Source organism: Malaclemys terrapin, chromosome 10, assembly GCF_027887155.1.
Source record: "Malaclemys terrapin pileata isolate rMalTer1 chromosome 10, rMalTer1.hap1, whole genome shotgun sequence".
Taxonomy (NCBI): Eukaryota; Metazoa; Chordata; order Testudines; family Emydidae; genus Malaclemys; species Malaclemys terrapin.
The window spans coordinates 53471052-53491048 of NC_071514.1; the positions used below are offsets into that span (position 1 = coordinate 53471052).

Below are 19997 nucleotides of genomic sequence, written 5' to 3' on the forward strand. Positions count from 1 at the left end.
CGTCTGAAACAGCAGCAGAAGAGTCCAAAGCATGGAGGCTGATTTGATCTGATCAAGTAATTTTTTAGGCTCTACCTTTTGGGATGAGCTGGTCCAATGCCACCCAACATTTCAAGCAGCTGTAGCATGTTACTGGCTTACGGGTCTTTATGTTGCATGCTTATTTAGTGTTAAAATCAACAAGCGCAGGCTCCAGGTGCCATGACAAAGCATTAAACACAAAAGAGAAGCAGCAGCAGGTCCCACGGCGCCCAGCCCATCTCGAAAACACACTATGTGCCCTTCAGCCCAATTCCCCCTCCCCGCACACTGTAGCACTCCTCAAATGTCTGGCAGAAGAGACAAGCTTCACAGCATGCCCTGAAGCTGAGGTTGCTAGATCCCGGCTATTTTGGACCAAAAGGGGGGATGAATTCCCAAGTTCTGGTGTCCTGGAGAGCATGCTGCCAGGAACTCCGAGAAGCTGCACTGATCTCAACAGCAGCAGTATTGTGCGCTGGGGCCTCTCTCAGGTAGGCTGGCTCCAGGCCATTTAGGGCTGTGTGGGTCAGAAGCAGCACGTTCAGCTCCCACCAGACGCTCAGTCCATGCAGCACCTGCCTTTAGAGGTTATGAGTCACTTTACATTAGGCTCCCTTAGGCCTGCTTACATCACTCCCTGATGTGGATGGGAGGGTCAGGGTGGCTCAGCTGGTGCGGAAGAAGCATGAGCTGCAGGAGGGTGGAGGCTGCTTTACCCTGGTAGTTACTTCTCTCCTACAAGCGTTTCTAGCCCCTGCGTGGGCGAGTTGCGCTCTCTTAGGTGCCCTGTGGGCTGTACTCAGAGCTGATGTGCTGGGAGGGCTGGCTGCTAGCGACACGCTGGCCAGTGGGTGAGAATCCACATTGAGACACAGGTCAACTCTGCAGATTAGTTCTCTTGCAATTCACTCAGGCTGCCATGTCAGTCTTCTCCCCTGGGTCTCTGTGCTCACTTGTCTCAAGGCGAGCAGCATGGCTCCCATGGGACGTTCTGCCCTGACATGCAGCCGCTTGGTTGAGGCTTTGCTCAGGGGAGGCAGGGCTGGGGGACAGACTGGGGCAAACTTACCTTTCAGCCTTCTAGTCTGCTCTGTAGTGTCAGGACAGAGGCTCCCTGGGGATGCAGTGACTGTGTGCCATGATCGGAGGGTGTGAAGGCTGAGGAGGGATGGGTGGGGATGTTTTGGGTGGTGCAAACAAGTATAACTAGAAGCAATGAGGTGGAACTGAGCAGTCAGGGTGGCTCGCAGAAGAAATCCCCGGAGGGTGAGATCTGTTAGACCATGAAACACCCTCCCCAAGAAAAGGGCATTTTAGAGGGGACTGGACTATGCTGCAGGAGCAATCCTGAATGGCAGGCCTGGGTGTTGGGCCAGGACCAGCTCCATAGCTGGGAGCCAGGGGGTGGAGAGCAGGAGATTTGGAGTCAGGGCGGCAGGTTGCCGTTCCCAGGTCCCACTGACTGGCTGTGTGAATGCAGGGCAATGGCTTGTCTCTGCTGTGTCCCCATTAGAGGGAGGCTTTGAGCTTCAGTCAGGAATGTCTGGGAATTGCTGTGAAAGGGGAAGGGGCTCTTGGAGGGCAGGCCCCAGCTCCTGGGTCGGTGGCGCTATGAACTTCATGCTCAGTTTGTGCGACTGACCCCTTTGCTCAAGCCCCAGTGTCCCCAGGCGAGCTCTGAGATCAAAGAGCAATAAGACTCCCAGCAACACTGAACCCCTGAACCACCGGGGACCAGCGCCAACCCCTCCCTCGCCTCATCCCCCCTCCACGCTCGCTGGCTGGCAGCTCTACGCGCTCCTCCCTGCACAGCCTGGCAGCCACTGCAGCATACCCCAGTGACCAGGCTCAGCTCCCTCGTGGCTCACCCACCCACATGGCATCCAGCTGGGTTCCCCCACGAGCCTGAGCCTTCCCTCCGTCCTCCTGGCTCTCACCACTAGGCTGCTCAGCCTTGCTCCCCTGCTGCATCTCCTCCCCTAGCCCTCCTCCTCCTCCCCACCTACCTCTGACCCATGGCCCTGAGTCCCTCCTGCCACTGCTGTGCAGCCCTGACGCCCTCATGCCTCCCGCCCCACCTCCCTCCCACCTCTGCCCACTGCCCTCCTGCCTCCTCCCCCGACCCCAACTCCCTCCCATCTCTGCCCTGCAGCCAAACACCCTCCCTCCCTCCTCCCACCCACCCACTGCCCCAACTCCCTGCCCTGATACCCTGCCTCCCATCCACTGCCTCGACTCCCTCCCACCTCTGCCCACTGCCCTGACTCCTTACATACATCACACTATAGTATTAATGACCAACATGTTACCAGTTTGCATATGATTCTTTAGATGACACCTGTTAGATACAGATTATGACAACACGGTGTTGGGGCGATGAGTGTAAAAGGCCTGATGTGAGTTATGGTATGGTGTGCACTGTGGGGTTCTCAGGGTCACAAAAGATAATAGTGTTACTCTAAGGTACTTAGACTTCTGTAAGGCATTTGACTTAATAGTGTATGACATTTTGATTAAAAAAAAACTAGAAAGATATAAAATTAGCATGGTACCCATTAAATGGATTAAAAACTGGCTAACTGATATTTCTCAAAATGTAACTGTAAACGGGGAATCATTATCAAACTGGTCTGTTTCTAGTGGGATCGGTTCTTGGCCCCTATGCTAATTAACATTTTTATTAATGACCTGGAAAAAAACATAAAATCACCACTGATGCAGAGTGCAGACACAAAAATTGGGGGAATGATGGTAAATACTGAAGAAGACAGGTCATTGATACAAGCGAGCTGGATTGTTTTGTAACCTGAGGTCATGCAAATAATGTGCATTTTAATATGGCTAAATGTAAATATATACATCTCGGGGGGGGGGGGGGAATGTAGGCCGTACTTACAGGATGGGGAACTCCTGGGAAGCAGTGACTGAAAAAGATTTGGGGGTGACAGTGTATAATCAGCTGTGTGACGTTGTGTAGTCTATATGGTTTTATAAAAATATGATAATAAGTGAATATAATGTAACTGGAATATGCTTCATGCAAAAGGTCTCTTGTAAGGTATCATTACAAAGCTTATAATCTACTGAGTGTGATCATCCTATTTGTATAAATGTACCACTCTCATATCTAAAACTAGAAATATGAAATATAACTCTGAGGGCTTATTGTAATTATGCAAGTGTGGGCCATTAATGGTGGTTTGGAATCTTGATGACTCCCATTAACCAGGACCATTGTCTGCAGATGGCTGTGTTTACCTGTGAGTCTTCCTGTATATGTGTTTGCTGGCAAGTGGGTAATGAAGTCTTGCAGTGACATGTGATCATGTCACCTGAACTGGAATCCATCCTTAACCTGGTGCTTTTTCAGTGAGGGGGGGTGGAAACCCAGAGGGACAAAGGGTTCCCGCCTTATGCAAAAGATATATAAAGGGATGGAACAGAACAAAGAGGAGAGAGAAGAGCCATCATGAAGAATCCCCTAGCTACTACCTGAGCTGGAACAAGAGCTGTACCAGGGGAAAGAATTGTGCCCAGGCCTGGAAGGTGTCCAGTCTGAGAAAAAACTTACTGAAGCATCTCAGAGGGTGAGATTATCTGTATTCAGTTTGATTGGACATAGATTTGCGCATTTTATTTTATTTTGCTTGGTGACTTACTTTGTTCTTTCGGTTACTACTTGAAACCACTTAAATCCTACTTTCTGTATTTAATAAAATCACTTTTTTCTTATTAATTTACTCAGAGTATGTATTAATACCCGGGGGAGCAAACAATTGTGCATCTCTCTCTATCAGTGTTATAGAGGGCGAACAATTTATGAGTTTGCCCTGCATAAGCGTTATACAGGGTAAAATGGATTTATTTGGGTTTAGACCCCATTGGGAGTCGGGCATCTGAGTGCTAAAGACAAGCACACTTCTGTGAGCTGTTTTCAGGTAAACCTGCAGCTTTGGGACAAGTAATTCAGACCCTGGGTCTTTGTTGGAGCAGACGGGAGTGTCTGACTAAGTAAGACAGGGTGCTGGACTCCTGAGCTGGTAGGGAAAACAGAAGCAGAGGTAGTCTTGGTACATTAGGTGGCAGCTCCCAAGGGGGTTTCTGTGATTCAACCCGTCACAAGCTGAACATGAGCTCCTAGTGCGACTCTGGCCAAAAGGGCTAATGTGATCCTGGGTGCATTAACAGGGGAATATCGAGTAAGAGCAGAGAGATTATTTTGCCTCTGTATTTGGCACTGGTGTGACTGCTGCTGGACTACTGTGTTTAGTTCTGGTGTTCTCAACTCAAGAGGGATGTTGATAAATTGGAGAGGGGTCCGAGAAGAGCCACAAGAATGATTAAAGGATTAGAACACCTTCCGTACAGTGACAGACTTAAGGAGCTCAATCTATTTAGCTTAACAAAGAGAAGGCTAAGTGGTGACTTGATTACAGTAAGTACCTACATGGGGAATATTTGATGGGCTCTTCAATCTAGCAGAGAAAGGTCTAACACGACCCAATGGCTGGAAGTTGAAAGTAGAAAAATTCAGCCTGGAAATAAGATGCAAATGTTTAACAGTGAGCAACATTAATCATTGGAACAACTGACCAAGGGTCGTGGTGGATTCTCCATCACTGGCCATTTTTAAATCAAGGCTGCATGTTTGTCTAAAAGAGCTGCTCTGGGGAATTATTTTGGGGAAGTCCTATAGTCTGTGTTCTACAAGAAGTCAGACTAGATGGTCAAAATGGCCCCTTTTGGCCTTGGACTCTCTGACCCACTGCTCTGACTCCCTCTGGCCTGTTTCTCTTGGTCCTTCTCTCCCACCGCCGTCCCTCTCACAGCTCTGCTCTTCTCCACCTGTTCCATCTGCAGGGCCCTGTCCCATCTCTTCTCGCCAACTTCCCAGCTCTCCTGTGCCACTCCCCACTTCCCATCTCCATTGCTCTGCGTGCAGGGCCGGCTCTGGCTTTTTTGCCGCCCCAGGCAAAAAAGCCTCCCGCCGCCCCCCGCCGAGGAGCGTGGCAGGGGAGGGCGCCGAGCCCGGCCGCAGCCCCACTCTCCCCGGCCGGCCGGAGCGCCGCAGGGAGGGCGGCGAGCCCGGCCGGGGCCCTGCTCTCCCCGACTGGCCGGAGTGCCGGGGGGAGGGTGGTGAGCCTGGCCGCGGCCCCGCTCTCCCTGGGTGAGTGCCGCCCCCCTCCAGGTGCCACCCCAAGCACATGCTTGTAGGGCTGGTGCCTGGAGCTGGCCCTGTCTGCGTGCATTCTGCACTGGATCCCCCTCAGCCACATCCCACTTCATAGCCTTCCCACTTCTGAATTGAAACCCCAATCAGGAGTGAGAGGGTGGATACCATGGCTCTCCCCACGGACTGACTTTGGTGAGCCACTGAAGGTGGCCAAAGCAAGCCACAGTAGAGGCACTAGCCCACCACACCCCTCCTGCAGAGACCCTGCAGACTCACACGCTGTCTGACATCTTTGGATATGTCTGTACTGCAGCAGGAGGTGTAATTCCCAGTTTGGGTAGACATACACGGGCTAGCTTTGGTTGAGCTAGCACACTAAAAATAGCAGCACACCCAGGGCAGCACAGGCTAGCTACCTGAGGACTTAGGGACGCAGATGGGATTGTACGTGGGCAGCTAGCCTGAGCTACTGCCCATGCTACCATGGTTACACTGCTATTTTTATCATATTGCAGTGACCCAAGCTAGTGTGTGTACGTCCACCTGAGCTGGAAACTGCACCTCCCCGCTGCAGTGTGGACAGACCCTCTGCGGCTGTTCTGGCCCGTTGATACGACCAGCTCACTGCTGCTCGAGTCCGTGTGCTGGAGTGTTGCAGGACTGGCTCTCCCTTGCTGTTATTTACACTACAGGCCAAACCAAACGCAGTGATTGGAATCTTTTAAAAGCAGGTTGTTTTTTCTGGTGCTTTGCTTTCCTAATCTAGCACCTGGCTGCTCCGAGAGCCAGTTACAAGGGTTTGGTGTACAGGGAATCACTCACCAGCAACCATCCCTACTGCTCAGGGAAAGCTGCAGCATGGCCCCTGAACAGGGAGGCCTGGGGAAAGAAACTGATCTGACAGGGTCAAGTCTCACAGTGCAGGATCTGGGTCCGAATGATCACAAAGGCCAGGAGTGTTCAGGTCGTAGGTTTGACCATGCTTCTCTCTCCGGTAGTAGTATGAACAGAGACTGTGCTCCCCTAGGGTCTGCAGGATGAGGTCTGTGTATGGCCTGACTGGCTGGGCAGGGCAGTGCTTTGAGATCCTTGGATACAAAGTGCGAGCATGCCAAGCACTGCTGTTCATAGTGGTGCGAAGCACTGTGCCGGGTGAGACTGGACACTGCTGGGCTGGAGGGCAGTGGGGCACTTCCCACACTTTCTCCAATACAGCATTTAGGAACATGGACAGTGGGAAGACCATCAAAGGGTCATGGGAGAAGACTAAAGGAATGGCCCATGTCAAGCTCTGGTTGCTATCTGAGAGAGCCTGACAGTGCTACCCATTTTTCCTCCCTTTGGCTTGAGTGAGGATGGTACTTTCTGGTTGGCATCTGCTTGCCAGCTGGAGTACAAAGGAATTATTCCCTTTTGAAATGCGTCCCTGGTATGTGGACATTAGACTTTTCAGGGGATTATTCAGACTAGTAGCAACTGTTTGTGACAGAGACGCTATAGCCAGTAATGCTTTATTTTAAGTATCTGTTGACTAATGTTGAATTACAGAGGGGGGCCCATGGAAAACGCAGGTGACATCTCCCGGAATGCAGAATGAATTCATTGCATTCCAGTCAGTTTCAAAGAGCGGCAAATGTTTTCCTAATAAAAGGCCACTCACAATAAATAGCACTCTAGCATGGACCCTGGGTCAGGCTGCACCTTCAAATCTATTCACACGGGTCCGCTCTTCTTGTGGCCAGTACATTCTGCATCCCCCTTCCTTCAACTCTCACCCTCACCTCTATTATTGACCCAGCAGACACACACCAGCTAAACTCCAATTGCTATGCAAGAAACTGAACATGGAAATGACCCTTTATGATTTGCCACACGCAAGTGGCTTTTCAAATATAAATGTTCTGGGCTAAGCTTCTCCCCCACCCCCACCCCCACCCCAGCCAATATATTTATAAAAGGTCACTTTCCTTGAGAATTTTATACTGTTCACATCTGTTCCAAACACTGCTTCTGCTGGGGTGAACCACAGGGGGCAGAAGGGTTATAGCAAAAGGCAAGACCCAGAGGGAACAATTGCTGGTATGACTTACTGGGGCTAAGAGCTACTTGACAGTAATCTCCTAAATACTGTCCATGTAATATAAGATATTCTCTCCAACAAACACCTGTTTGCATACGATTTATTGATAGGCATTAAAAGCAAGATGGCACCAAAGATGGTTTTTGCTGCCCATGAATCAACAGGGATAGCATTAAAATTCATTTATAATAGCCTCAAAATAGAGATTTTGTAACATGCTGGGACTCCATATGCAGCATCGTATTAGTAAGCAACTGAATTTTACTCCACATCACACACACATAAGCAGGTGTGAGTGTAAGCACACACACATATTGTGTAGGTACATGTAGGCTCTTTTGAGGAGAAGAACAGAATCAGCCTCAGATAAAACTGACTGCTAATGTTCTAATCATTTAGAATTGCAAGTTTCTGCCTCGGGGGGCACTGAAGATGTTGCCAACTTTGTTGAGAATCACTTATCAGCTGGAGACCGGAGCCTAGAGGGGAACGAAGGGGTACTTTGCCCAGACTCTGTACCTCCTGAGAAGACTGTTCTCCTCCAGCCTGCAGACAGCAATGAGGCAGCAGCCCAGGAAAGGAGCGGAATGCCACATGACTGTGGTTCCAAGACAGGTGCTGATATAAATATCCCTGTTGATGGCTCGAACAATGAGAGCCAAGAGGAGGACAATGACGTGAACGTTGCTAATGCTTCTTCGTCGGTTTCAGAATGTCACACTGCCACAGGCAGCAATGCTGATGGAGGTGAGATTGTGGTGAGAGAGCCAGAGCCAGCAGAAGGGACTCCTCTCCCAGGGGAAGACACGGAAGAGCTGCTGGCCAAAGAACAGCCTGGAGGCAGCAGGAGCGAAGCTGCAAAGGAGAGCAAGGAGGAGGGGGAGCTCCATGTGGCAGGGGTGGAGATCAGGCTGGAAGAGGCTGGGAGTGAAGAGGACAGGAAAAACTCTCCTCCCGCCACAGCAGGGAGTTTTGAAGAGAGCACCTGCCTGCCTGCAGGGGAGAGGCAGGTTTCCCAGCATGGTACAAAGGCTCTGGCTAGAGAGGAGGTAGCAGCAGCAGAACACCACTCAGGGCCTGATGATGGCAAAGATGCTGCTGAAAAGGAAAGCGAAGTCAGCGAGGCCTCCCAGAGGAGCACGCCGCCCTCACCGGCCAGCGGGGAATCGCCCCCTCAGGGAGATGCACATAGCGCTGAACCTGCTCTAGCAGAGCTAGGAACTCTTGAGGAAGAGGGGACACAGCCGGAAGAAGGCTCTAAAGAAGACAAGAGCCGTATTCCACATGCCAGCCAAGGTGCCGAATCTCATGTGCAAGGTAGGAATCATGCAAACAAGCAAGACAAAGAAGTCTCTAGCTCAGAGACCAGTCATGTCTCTGGGGACCCTCTCGGGGGCAATAGACTAGCTGTAAAAGAGAAGGAACCTGATTCAGGCAACAGAACTGGTGACAGTCCTGAGGGGGAGACCGCCACTGATGGCCAGCCAGCGGAAAGGGACCAAGAGGAACCAGGCACTGCCTCGGCTGAGGGAGTGGGAAAAAACCCTAACTTGGAAGCAGAAAAGTCTGAAGAAAGTTCAGAGGAAGAGGATGATGACCAGGAAGAGTCTGAGGAAGAGGGTGATGACTCAGCAGAGGAAGAGGGTGATGACTCGGCAGAGAAAGAGAAAGAGAGGACTGGCCTGGCAGAGGAAGAGGATGGTGATCCGGCAGAGGAAGAGGGGGCTGGCCTGGCAGAGGAAAAGGGTGGTGATCTGGCAGAGGCAGAGGGTGGTGATCTGGCAGAGGCAGAGGGTGGTGATGAGGCAGAGGGGGCTGGCCCGGCAGAGGCAGATGGTGGTGATCTGGCAGAGGAAGAGGGGGCTGGCCTGGCAGAGGAAGAGGGTGGTGATCCGGCAGAGGAAGAGGGGGCTGGCCTGGCAGAGGAAGAGGGTGGTGATCCGGCAGAGGAAGAGGGGGCTGGCCTGGCAGAGGAAGAGGGTGGTGATCCGGCAGAGGAAGAGGGGGCTGGCCTGGCAGAGGAAGAGGGTGGTGATCCGGCAGAGGCAGAGGAAGAGGGGGCTGGCCTGGCAGAGGAAGAGGGTGGTGATCCGGCAGAGGAAGAGGGGGCTGGCCTGGCAGAGGAAGAGGGTGGTGATCCGGCAGAGGCAGAGGAAGAGGGGGCTGGCCTGGCAGAGGAAGAGGGTAGTGATCCGGCAGAGGAAGAGGGGGCTGGCCTGGCAGAGGAAGAGGGTGGTGATCCGGCAGAGGCAGAGGAAGAGGGGGCTGGCCTGGCAGAGGAAGAGGGTGGTGATCCGGCAGAGGCAGAGGAAGAGGGGGCTGGCCTGGCACAGTCAGAGGAAGAGGCTGAAGAAGTCATTGCCCCAGATGTCCGAGAGGCTGCTAGTGACATGGAAGACCATGGCCATGTCAAAGAGGAAGAGATCAGTGAAGTGGAAGCTGAGTCTGATTCTGCAGGCCAGGAGAATGCACCCCGCAGAGACATGGAGCAGGACAAAGATCATTCTCACAATAGTAACCCAGCCGTAGCAGGAAGCCTTTCTGTGGATGCGCAGTTAGTGGCAGAAACAGACAGCCCACCTGGCAACAACCGTCCTCCTGCTGGTGCTGTGCCTGACCCCAGGCAAATAGGTCTGACTTTTTTGTTACTAGGCGTGCCAGTAGTAATAGCCTAACAGCAAAGGGCATTGGTTAGTGAACCACTATCAAACCCAGAGCGCCGCTGAGCTTGGCAGACATTAAAATGCACCCAGTGCACGGCCCTTGTTCTAACGCTTGTGCTTTCAGTGTGTGACCCTAACCAACTGCTCAGACCGGAGATCCCTGTCCTGCCAAAGCCAGGAGGGGTGGCATTGGTGATATGGGGTGGTCCTGGGCTGCGGTTGGTACTTGGTAATGGGAGATGAAGGCTTTCACCCCTTGGGCATTAGGCTGAATTAGTACAAGGTCAACAGTGACTATCCATTGCCATCTGACAGCTCTGCCATGGCCTGCATGAAATGAAGTGTTATGTTCCCTCCCCATTTCCCAGGAACGGGTTGTCCAGCTCCACCCCAGTTAGCACCTGTTGGGAGCCTCAATAGAGATGCCAAGGACTCCATGGGCCATGGCAACTGTACTCCGCTCTCAGCACTACAGGTGGTCCCTCCAGGATGGGGCACATTGGCAGGGGGTGAACTGGGCAAAGGTTGGCCTGGATCTGTTCTGCGGATAAAAACAGACATCCATGTCCAGGAGCCAACATGGCCCTTTCACCAGCATTGAATTCATGTCCTAATACTTCTAAAGGCAAAGGAACCTGGTTCTTCACAGCTCCGTGCTTTGTGCAGTCATTGATACCAGTGCAAAGTGAGTGCTAACATTCTGCTGTGATAGTGATTGACACCATTTTGTACCAGTGGGGTAGTCCTGAATGGACATCTACCAGAATGCCCCTGCCAGTGTGATCTCACAGAACAAAATGGCATGCTCCATGCAGCAAATGGACCAGGACACCGTTCTGCTGCAATCTGGTCCTAATGCACCAGTGCTTTACACTGGCGTAGATGATTACACAGGCCCTGAGACAGCAGAGAGCCAGGTCCAAGGAATATAAACACTTTGAAATACACCACACCTTTCACACAACCTGGCAATTTAAGAGTCAGCACAGACAACACAGGAGAATTGGATCTAGACTGGGTGAAGTGTCCAGCGTACACCAGTTTGCAAACTAAGGGGAATGAGCTATCCTGGGAATAGCAGGTTAGAACCCTGAGCCTTCGCTTGGGAAAACAACAAGGAGTCCGGTGGCACCTTAAAGACTAACAGATTTATTTGGGCATAAGCTTTCGTGGGTAAAAAACCACTTCTTCGGATCTGCTAGTCTTTAAGGTGCCACTGGACTCCTTGTTGTTTTTGTGGATACAGACTAACACGGCTACCCCCTGATACTTCACTTGGGAGTCACTCATGCTCCCCCTTAGTGATAATCCCTTCCAAAGATGTGAATTCCAAGGGAAGTCCTAGATAAATTTTAACACAGTCCCCAGATTGCATTATTGTTTCAGAACTCTCTGAGCAGTGCTGGGATTGTTTTCCCCAGAGCACTGGGAGGGGAAAGGTGGGTGGATGAACTGGGCATTCAGATTAATGCCAGATCATGAAAAAAGGAGGCCTAGGTCCTGCTCCTGCAATGTGCAGCTCATGGGCAGAATGCAAACCCAGGCAGAACCCCATTGACTTCAGTGGCGTTTGGTGTGGTCACTGCCTCCCACTCTCACGCTACATAGTGCAGGATCGGGGCCCTAGATTTTCCCAGGAAGCCGGCAGAAAGCTGGTAAATTTCCAAATTGCACAGACCGCACGCTCCAGTCAGTCACAGGTGAGTTTGTGGGTGAACAATGAATAATTATCCGTCCCATATTTTCTTTGGACCTACTCATGAAATCTGTCTCATAAATTTTTCAGACTTTGTCACTGATTAGCTTACATGACAAGGAGAAACCCCACCCCCCACTCCCCTCCCCTTGCTTAGTGCTGCGCTGTCACATACGGACCTACTGAGCGGCTGCTGGTGCCCAGATGTAACCAGAGCTGAGTCTCTGTGGCTTTTTTTGGCAAATCCAAAAGACCTTTCTTTGCATGATGTGTGTGCGCTTCAGTTCAGATTCTCAGGCTAGTGAGGAGCGTGAGAACGAGAGCCGCCCATGTGGTGAGTGGTGGCTCTATTCCCAACCCAACAGGATGGGCTGGGAAGACGTTTGGTCACAGAGCTGTTTGCAAACCATTCTTGAGCCTAGGGCCCAATCCTGCACTTGCTGCTTTCAGAGGGAGCTTTGCCATTGACATTAATAGGAGCTAATGCATCTATAGAGGTCACCATACCTACAAGGCCAGACACACACCCCTGTGTGATACACCCTGCTGCATACACTTTGAGCACTAATATTCATATTGACATTAAGTGGAGATCTAGATAGATAGCCCTATTCTGTTCCAAGCAGTTTGTCTTGTGCTACAGCCCTCTCCCCTAGGCTGATGTAGTGTTATTATTATTACAGTAGCAGCTAGAGGCTTCAACCAAAAGCAGTGCCCCCATTATGCCAGGTGCTGTACAAACACATAGGAAGGGCCAGACCCTTTCCCAATGAGCTGATAGTCTAAATGGCCAAAACAGACAAACGATAGGGGAAGGGAAAGATTATTCTCCCCATTTGAGAGATGGAGAAACTGAGGCCCAATGATGTGAAGTGACTTGTCCGAGGTCACCCACGGATTCTGTGGCACAGCTGGGAGTTGAACCCGTGTGTGGCAAGTGGCAGGCCAGGGCTGTCCGGCAGGGCCACGTTGCCTCATCCAGCGCCCTCCGTCGTCAATATCAGCACATTTCATTTTCACTTTTGGTTTGTAAAGAGTGGACGTTTAACTCTTCTGCAGATAGATGCCTGGGTGGAGAGACGGAGGGGGTAGCCAGACTAAAGCAAGGCATTAGCACTATTGCTATGAAAGAGTTGTAGTTCGGGTCTGACCAGCTGCAGGTGAAGACATATTGAAATCTTTCTGCCCATATCAGTGCCAGGGCAGGGACTGCTATCCAGCAAGCTGGCATGTGCAAGTTGAACATATTGCTTAATGGTTTTCTTTATTATCAAGCATCCCTTTCAGATGAATATTTTGCATTCATAGTATTGATGTCAAGCTCTTATTTCTTAGTTTGCCCAGGGGCATGGTGGAGTCTCCATCACTGGCCATTTTTATATCAAGAATGGATGGTTTTTAAAGATGTGCGGTAGTTCAGAGGGAGTTATTCTGGGAAAGTTCTATGGGCAGGTGTGATACAGACGAGATGATCAGAATGGTCCTTTCTGACCTTGGAATCTATTAATCTGTAACTTTCTAAATCATGAGGAACATGCCAACAGGACTAAGTGGGTCAGTTGCTGGTCTCTCTCCAGAACCAAATAGAAAGATCACCACATTGCAAAGCCGTAATCATAATTGGCACCAACAGACACCTCTGTTGGGAGCCTCAGCAAAGTTTTGCAAGAGAGGGGGGAGGGAGGGGGAAAGGAGTGTCTGCAATAAAAACAGAGCAGTGAGCTCTTAATGACTTAGCCATTCAAAGATTCTTCCCTGGCAAGGGGGTTACAGATGCTTCTCAGCCCCCTCTGTGGCCAGGAAGTCACTCACCATGTCGTGCTGTGGTTTGCGTGCTCTTCCTAGTCTTGTTTTCAGACATGCCTAACGGGCTGTTTTCCTTTTTCTCCAGAAGAGACAGAAGATGTTGGGGAGACTGCCAAGAGGGACCGTTCCCATATAGAGAGCACCCTTAAACTGAGTGAGGCTAAACCTGCAGATGACTACTCAGGTAGGAGTGTGGCAACGGGCGTGCAAAAAGGGGGCGGGGTAGGATATACACTCAGGAAGCAAGTAGGTGGTTGGGTGCAGTGGGGGCCCCAATCTATTGCAGACATAAAGACTGGGATTTGGGGAGATTCTGTGGCTTCTGGGGCCAGGCCGTGGGAGATGGCCTTTATTGAGTAGCCTCTAAGTGCAGGCTTGTTACACATGCATAACAAGAGGAGAAGAGCCCATACTCCCACCTCTGAAAGACAGAATCATGCAGTTAAACAAAAAGCACTAGTGTCAATGTCTTTTTTTTTTTTTTTGTCTTAAATCTTGTTTCTTACAAAGCTGGTAACTTTTCACATTCTCCTTGAGTTTCTTGCCTCTTAAATGCTTACCTTTCCCCTGGATTGCCATAGTTCCGATAGTGCTAAGATGTACACATGGTGTGCATAAGAAGGAAGTTCAGATAAGTCTGGAGAGCCACAAAAATAAGAACAGACATAAGCTCCCCTCAAAGCCAACCCAATCCAGCCCAGCCCTGAACATTTATTGAGGAGCAAAAGAGTTTTGAGCAACTTTTAAAGTTTTATTTTTCATTTTTGAAACTTATCATTTGCTGCTGCTCTCCCCTGTGTCCGCTGGGACTAGATGAAGAAGCACCAAAATACTGTGGGAAGAGCTGTTCCTGACACTCTTCTGGCCTTCAGAAATGAAGATGTACTGGGCATGTCATAGAAAGCCTGTTCTCACTGGCACCCAGGCACTACAATGAAGGGCCCTTTAGGAATTTGTGTATCAAATATTAAATAGTAATGAATCTTGTGATTTCTTACCCAACGTACCTATACATTTGCAGGTTTGGAGAAGGCTGGGGAAAGCATCTGGAGTGAAATCCTGGCCATAATGATACCAATGAGACTTTTGCCAAAGAGATTAATGGGGCCAGGATTTCACCCCTGAAATTTTGGGTACTTATTTGAATCAGCCATTTAAAGCTATTGACGTTCTCTCATCACTGATGGAAAACGAGAGAAAGTTTTAAGGCTTAAGAGGGGTCAGAGGTGGGAGTGGAATCACGCCAGAACCACAGGATTGCTTCTTCTGTGTCTTTTATGAGTGATTCCACAGAAGCAAATCAAAACTGAACAACGGCTACAGCCAGGCAGCAGCTACCTCCCAGTGAACAGAGGTTAATGCCACCGGCACAGCTCATGGGACAGGCCTGGAATCTGCCATCCCTTCTCTAACTACAGTGCTTAATCCAGAGCATCTCAAAGGGTTTTATTCTGTGGTACCTTATTTTCTAAAGATGGGAACATAGGACTGTAGGGCACCTCCCTGGTCATTGACTCAGTCCCCTGCTATCATGAGATTTCATGCCCATTCTTAATACCTGTCCCAACCAGAAATCTCTACCCACAATGAGAGGCCTCCCATTCCAACAGCCAAATGGAGATTTGTTTGCTTGTTTATCTGCACTGCCTCTGTGTGTGTACATGAAAGAGATCCAGGGAGGTAAAGAAGATGGTCAGGACACCAGAGGCATCTGGGAGTAGCTTTGAGTTTGATTTGTTTCTATTTTATCACCCCTTGAACCTGTAGCAACACTGCAGCGGTTGAGGAAGATCTACCACTCCTCCATCAAACCCCTGGAGCAGTCCTACAGATACAACGAGCTCAGGCAGCATGAGATCACAGGTAAAGCTGAGGGGCAGTAGGGATGCATCGGGCACAGTTAGAGTTCTGCTGTGCGTAGGTTCAGAGTACAGACACTGGATCCGTGGAAGACCTTGAATCTTCCTTTGCAGCAGACAAAGAGATCCAGAGAGTGTTGTTACCTGGGTCCCATGCAGCCCAGGGCAGCGGGTTTCAGTGTGTGGGAATTCTGTGTATGCACGTTGGCTTTTTAGGTCCCTGCATAACATCACCTCAATCAGCGAGAACAATTCCTCCTTTTCCCTGGGGGAGTGCGTCAGTGCACTGAGCTGATGAGCCTCAAGGGCCCGGCCCTCCACTGCCAGCACCGTGCGCAGTCAGGGGCCCCTGTGCCATGTGCATGTGAAACGCTGCCAGATTAGAACCCTCCACTCACCCTGACAGGAGTGCTTTCTGCCCACGCCGCATGGGTGTGAATCACTGCACAAGGCCCAGAGAACCAGCCCTCAAGAAGGCACAGGACAGCTGGCTCACAAGGAGGCTTAGGCTTAGGGTGTCTGAACCCTCTAAGGAATAATAATTCTGTAACACTCCGTCCTGTTAAGTACCAGACACGGATGGATGAGCTGCTTCTCCTGCAGCTCTTCTTCTGGGTGCAAGATTTTGGCCTAACTTCTCTTTCCAGGGGAGTGGATGACTCAGGGGGCGTGATGGAACATGGAGCTTTTTAGCTCCAGGTCATTAGCAATGGAAATTCGGCCTAGGCCAGTCGTGATCAAAGGTTGGTCCCCGATGGCTGTGCCAGAGCCCGCTAGTAATTGCTAAGCCCTAATGGTGTGCTTGGTCCACTCCAAAGGAGGTAAGAACAGCCGCTGCTCTAAGGAGCTTGTAGACTACGCGAGGCCCTTGCAATCTGTGTGACACAGCAGCCGCATGGCCCCATTTCTAATGCATTAGTGTCAACATCACAAAACCCTGTTGGCAGCCTCAGCAGAGCAGCCAAGGCCTGAGGTCCCAATTCAATGGGAAAACTCACATGCTCAAAGTTAGGCACGAGTACCTTGCTGAACTGGGGCCTGGACGGAACCGTGGAGACGAAATGCTCCTCTCTGCTCTAGAGCCGGCCGTACTAGATTGGGGTGAGGCACATCAGTTGGGGTGGGCTGGCGATGCTTGCCCTGCTGCTGCCCATGCTACACCTGCCCTCCGGGCTTTTTACTCATGCTACAAAAAAGATGATTAGCCTCCAGGGATGGGGGGATTACTCCATAGCAGAGTCCTGGAGTTTATCCTTATTGCAAGGAGCTGATCTGTGGCTTACACCCTCCCTGCCTTCCCATCTCTGCTCCCCACAGTTCCACTCATGCACGCCCTCAATCCCACTCAAGATGCAATTTCCATTCACCACATTGCAGGTTCCCCCGTTACTATGGTACATCTGCCCCTCCTCCTGGTGCTACCCTCCCCTCACTTGGTTCAGCATTACTCTGCATCCCACACATATCTGCCATTGCAGCTGTTCTCAGCTGAGCTACTATAGCCCAGCAATTTAAATAGCCCATGAGCCATATTTTGCCTGTAGAGATCCAGTCAGACCTGCCGGTTCCCTCAGAAGCTACAGCTTTACGGGCCTGGTAGGACTCTACACCAAGCTCAGCACCTTGTATCTGCAACATTATTTTTGTATAACTCTATTTTGCGAAGCGATGAAAAGGGTCATCATCCAGCAGGTCCTTCCAGAGCTCCTGCCTCCAAACAGGGCCACGTCTCCTGGTCAGGATCGTCCGTGGCTCACGTAGGCTCTGATTCCCATCCTATTTATTTGGGTGGGCTGGCTGGCTTGTAGGGGATTATGACCCACGCTGAAACCCATGGCAAGCATTCAGCTTCCCATATTTAACCTCACACTTACACACACACACGTGTGCACACACACACGCAGAGCCGCTTGGCAGCATCTCTTTTTTATGCTCTTTGAGGTAGTCTCAGTTGGATCTTTGATATTTCAAAACCACCAGTGCAAAAAAGACCAACCACAAAACACTTCAGTGCATACTCAGTGCTCCGTGGGCTGTAGGAGAAAGTCACACTTCTACCCATCATAACCACATACTAGGAACTCCCTGCATCCATGCCCCATTCCTCCTCCACTCCTACCCCTGAAGCATGGTGGCTCCAATCATGACACCATTTCAGCTCCTCCAAAGCTGCTTCCTTTTGCAAGTGCTGCATAAGCTGGTGCTTGCGCTCGGCTCTGATTAATATTTGGGCATTGCAGATGGTTTGCTTTGAGATCGCCTGAACTTTAATAATTCCCAGTCTTTGTTCTCTGACTTTTCACCTCGCCTCTGTGTGCATGCATGTGAGTGTGCGCACGCCCATGTGTGGGTGCTGCAGTCTTGTGCACGCCAGTCCTTTACAAGGTGTAGAAAGGCACGCAGCATTGCAGGATGCTTGTGACAGCGATGTGATCCTCACTTTGGGATTGCCTGGAGCTGAGGCCCAGGGAAGCAGGGAGTGGAATTCCAGTTTAGCAGGTAGAGGCACATGCTCAATTATGCACAGACAAGTCTCTTTGTTATTGACACTATCAGGCTTTCATTTCCAAGCCAGAAAATTTAACACAAATTCCAAAAGAGCCACAGAACAGCAAAGTTGGGTGGAGGGTGTTGTTCAGGGAATGTCTACACAGCCAGGGCCGGCTTTAGAAAGTGTGGGGCCCAATTCGAACATTTTCGGCGGGGCCCAGCAGGGATGACTTAAAAAAAAAAGCCTTTCATTTCTTAGCAACCAGTTCCCTATAAAAAGTTCTGATTTAAGGGATGTGCCACAGTATGTATTTTTTGTACCAATAGGGTTACCATATGCGCGTATTTTCCCAGGAGGAATTTTCCCGGACGGCGATTTAAGAACCAAAAAGCCTGACATGTCCGGGAAAATACGGATGTATGTTAACCCTACCTAAAGTTCTTTCTTAAAAAGATGGACCTGAACTAGAAATGAGCTCCGTTTCACATGTGTGGGTCCCCCCCACTCTCTGGGGGTGTGCTAGGGTGACCAGATGTCCCAATTTTATAGGGACAGTCCAGATTTTGGAGTCTTTTTCTATATAGGATCCTATTACCCCCACCTGCTGTCCCGATTTTTCACACTTGCTGTCTGGTCACCCTAGGGTGTGCACATATGTGGGTCCCAGCTGCTCCCTACCCCCTTCATTGAAGCAGGTGTGCAGGGTTACTGCCCTGGGAACTGCAGGGCACCACTGGACATGGGGCTGGCTGGACGTAGGGTCTGGCTGCAGGCAGGGCAAGGGGTGCGAGGCTGGCTGGAGACAGGGGTGTGTGGGGTGGGCTGGCTGGCTTCAGGCAGGGCCACAGGGGGGTGCGGCATGGGTTGGCAGGGCTGGAGACAGAGGAGTGCGGGACTTGCTGGCTTCAGGCAGGGGGGTGCGGCAGGGGTTGGCTGGAGACAGGGCAGGAGGTGCGGGGCTGGCTACAGGCAGGGCAGGGGGTGCAGGGCTGGTGTGGGCAGGGAGGTGTCTGGGGCTGTCTGGCTTCAGGCAGGTCTGCAGGGGGGTGCGGCAGGGGTTGGCTGGAGACAGGGCCGGGGGGTGCAGCAGGGGCTGGCTGTGGGCAGGGGGTGTGGGGCTGGCTGCAGGCAGCGGCAGGGCAGGGGGTGCAGGGCTGGTGCAGGCAGGGGGTGCGGCAAGGGCTGGCTGAGGGCAGGGGGTGCAGGGCTGGCTAGAGACGGGCTGGCTGCGGGCAGGGGGTGTGGGGCTGGCTGCAGGCAGGGCAGGGGGTGTGGGGCTGGCTGGAGACAGGGGCTGGTGTGGGCAGGTCAGGGGGTGCGGGGCTGGTGTAAGTACAGCCCACCCTGTACGGTAAGTGCCCCCTCCTCCTCCTCCCCCTCCCTCCCCCACTGGGGTAGCAGCAGCAGCCAAGGGCCCGGGGCTCCCCTGCTTCCACTGCTCCGGCCCTTTAAATAGCCACAGGAGCCCTGGGGAAGCGGTGGGGCTCCAGCGGCTATTTAAAGGGCCGGGGTGGTAGAAGCAACAGGAGCCCTGGACTTTTTAAATAGCCCCCAGAGCCCCGCAGCCCTACCTCAGGGCTCCAGCAGTGGGGCTCTGGTGGCAATTTAAAGGGCCTGGGCTCCAGCCCCCTGGGGAAGCCGGGCCACCCGGGTACAGCACACCGGCTCTTGCTGGTACCGGGGCTTGGGCGCGGGGCCCTCTTAGGCGCGGGGCCCGATTCAGGGGAATTGGTTGAATTGGCCTAAAGCCGGCCCTGTACACAGCTAAGCTGCTGGGCACTGTAGTGTAGACACGTGGTGCAGCAACAGAGGGGATTTTTACGCCCCTTGAGAGGCAGCAGTTACGTCGACAGAAGAGTTCTTCCGTCAACATAGCTGCATCTACAGTGGCGGGGTGGGGGCGGATCACCCAGGGTCTGGACTTATTCACAGCCCTGAGTCACATAGCTAGATCAACCTACATTTTAGGCATAGACTAGGCCTCAGACTCGCCAAACAGGGATTTCGCCCTCCCCTGCCTCCCAATCACACAGCTAATCCCTCCCCAGGCAGACCCATCACGGGTGGGCCTCAGAAATCCATCCCTACCTCTTCTCCTCTCTCTTCCGAGGGGAGTGCCGAGCCCGCCACCTGGCTGACCGCAATGCGCGTTACCTGAACCAGGGCCTGACCTGGCTGGAGTGGATTGGGGGCTGGCCCCGTGAGCGT

General features: G+C 51.7%; 1 protein-coding gene across 4 annotated transcripts in view; it reads left to right on the top strand.

The window, feature by feature from the left end:
* The window catches only part of SRL (sarcalumenin), a 105348-nt gene that overhangs the window by 53105 nt on the left and 32246 nt on the right, over positions 1-19997 (top strand). For all 4 annotated transcript variants that reach the window (XM_054042062.1, XM_054042061.1, XM_054042063.1 and 1 more), the window contains 3 exons: positions 7674-9905; positions 13525-13623; positions 15207-15302. In XM_054042062.1, the coding sequence (XP_053898037.1) occupies positions 7674-9905; positions 13525-13623; positions 15207-15302 (2427 nt within the window). The remainder of the gene's footprint in view (positions 1-7673; positions 9906-13524; positions 13624-15206; positions 15303-19997) is intronic.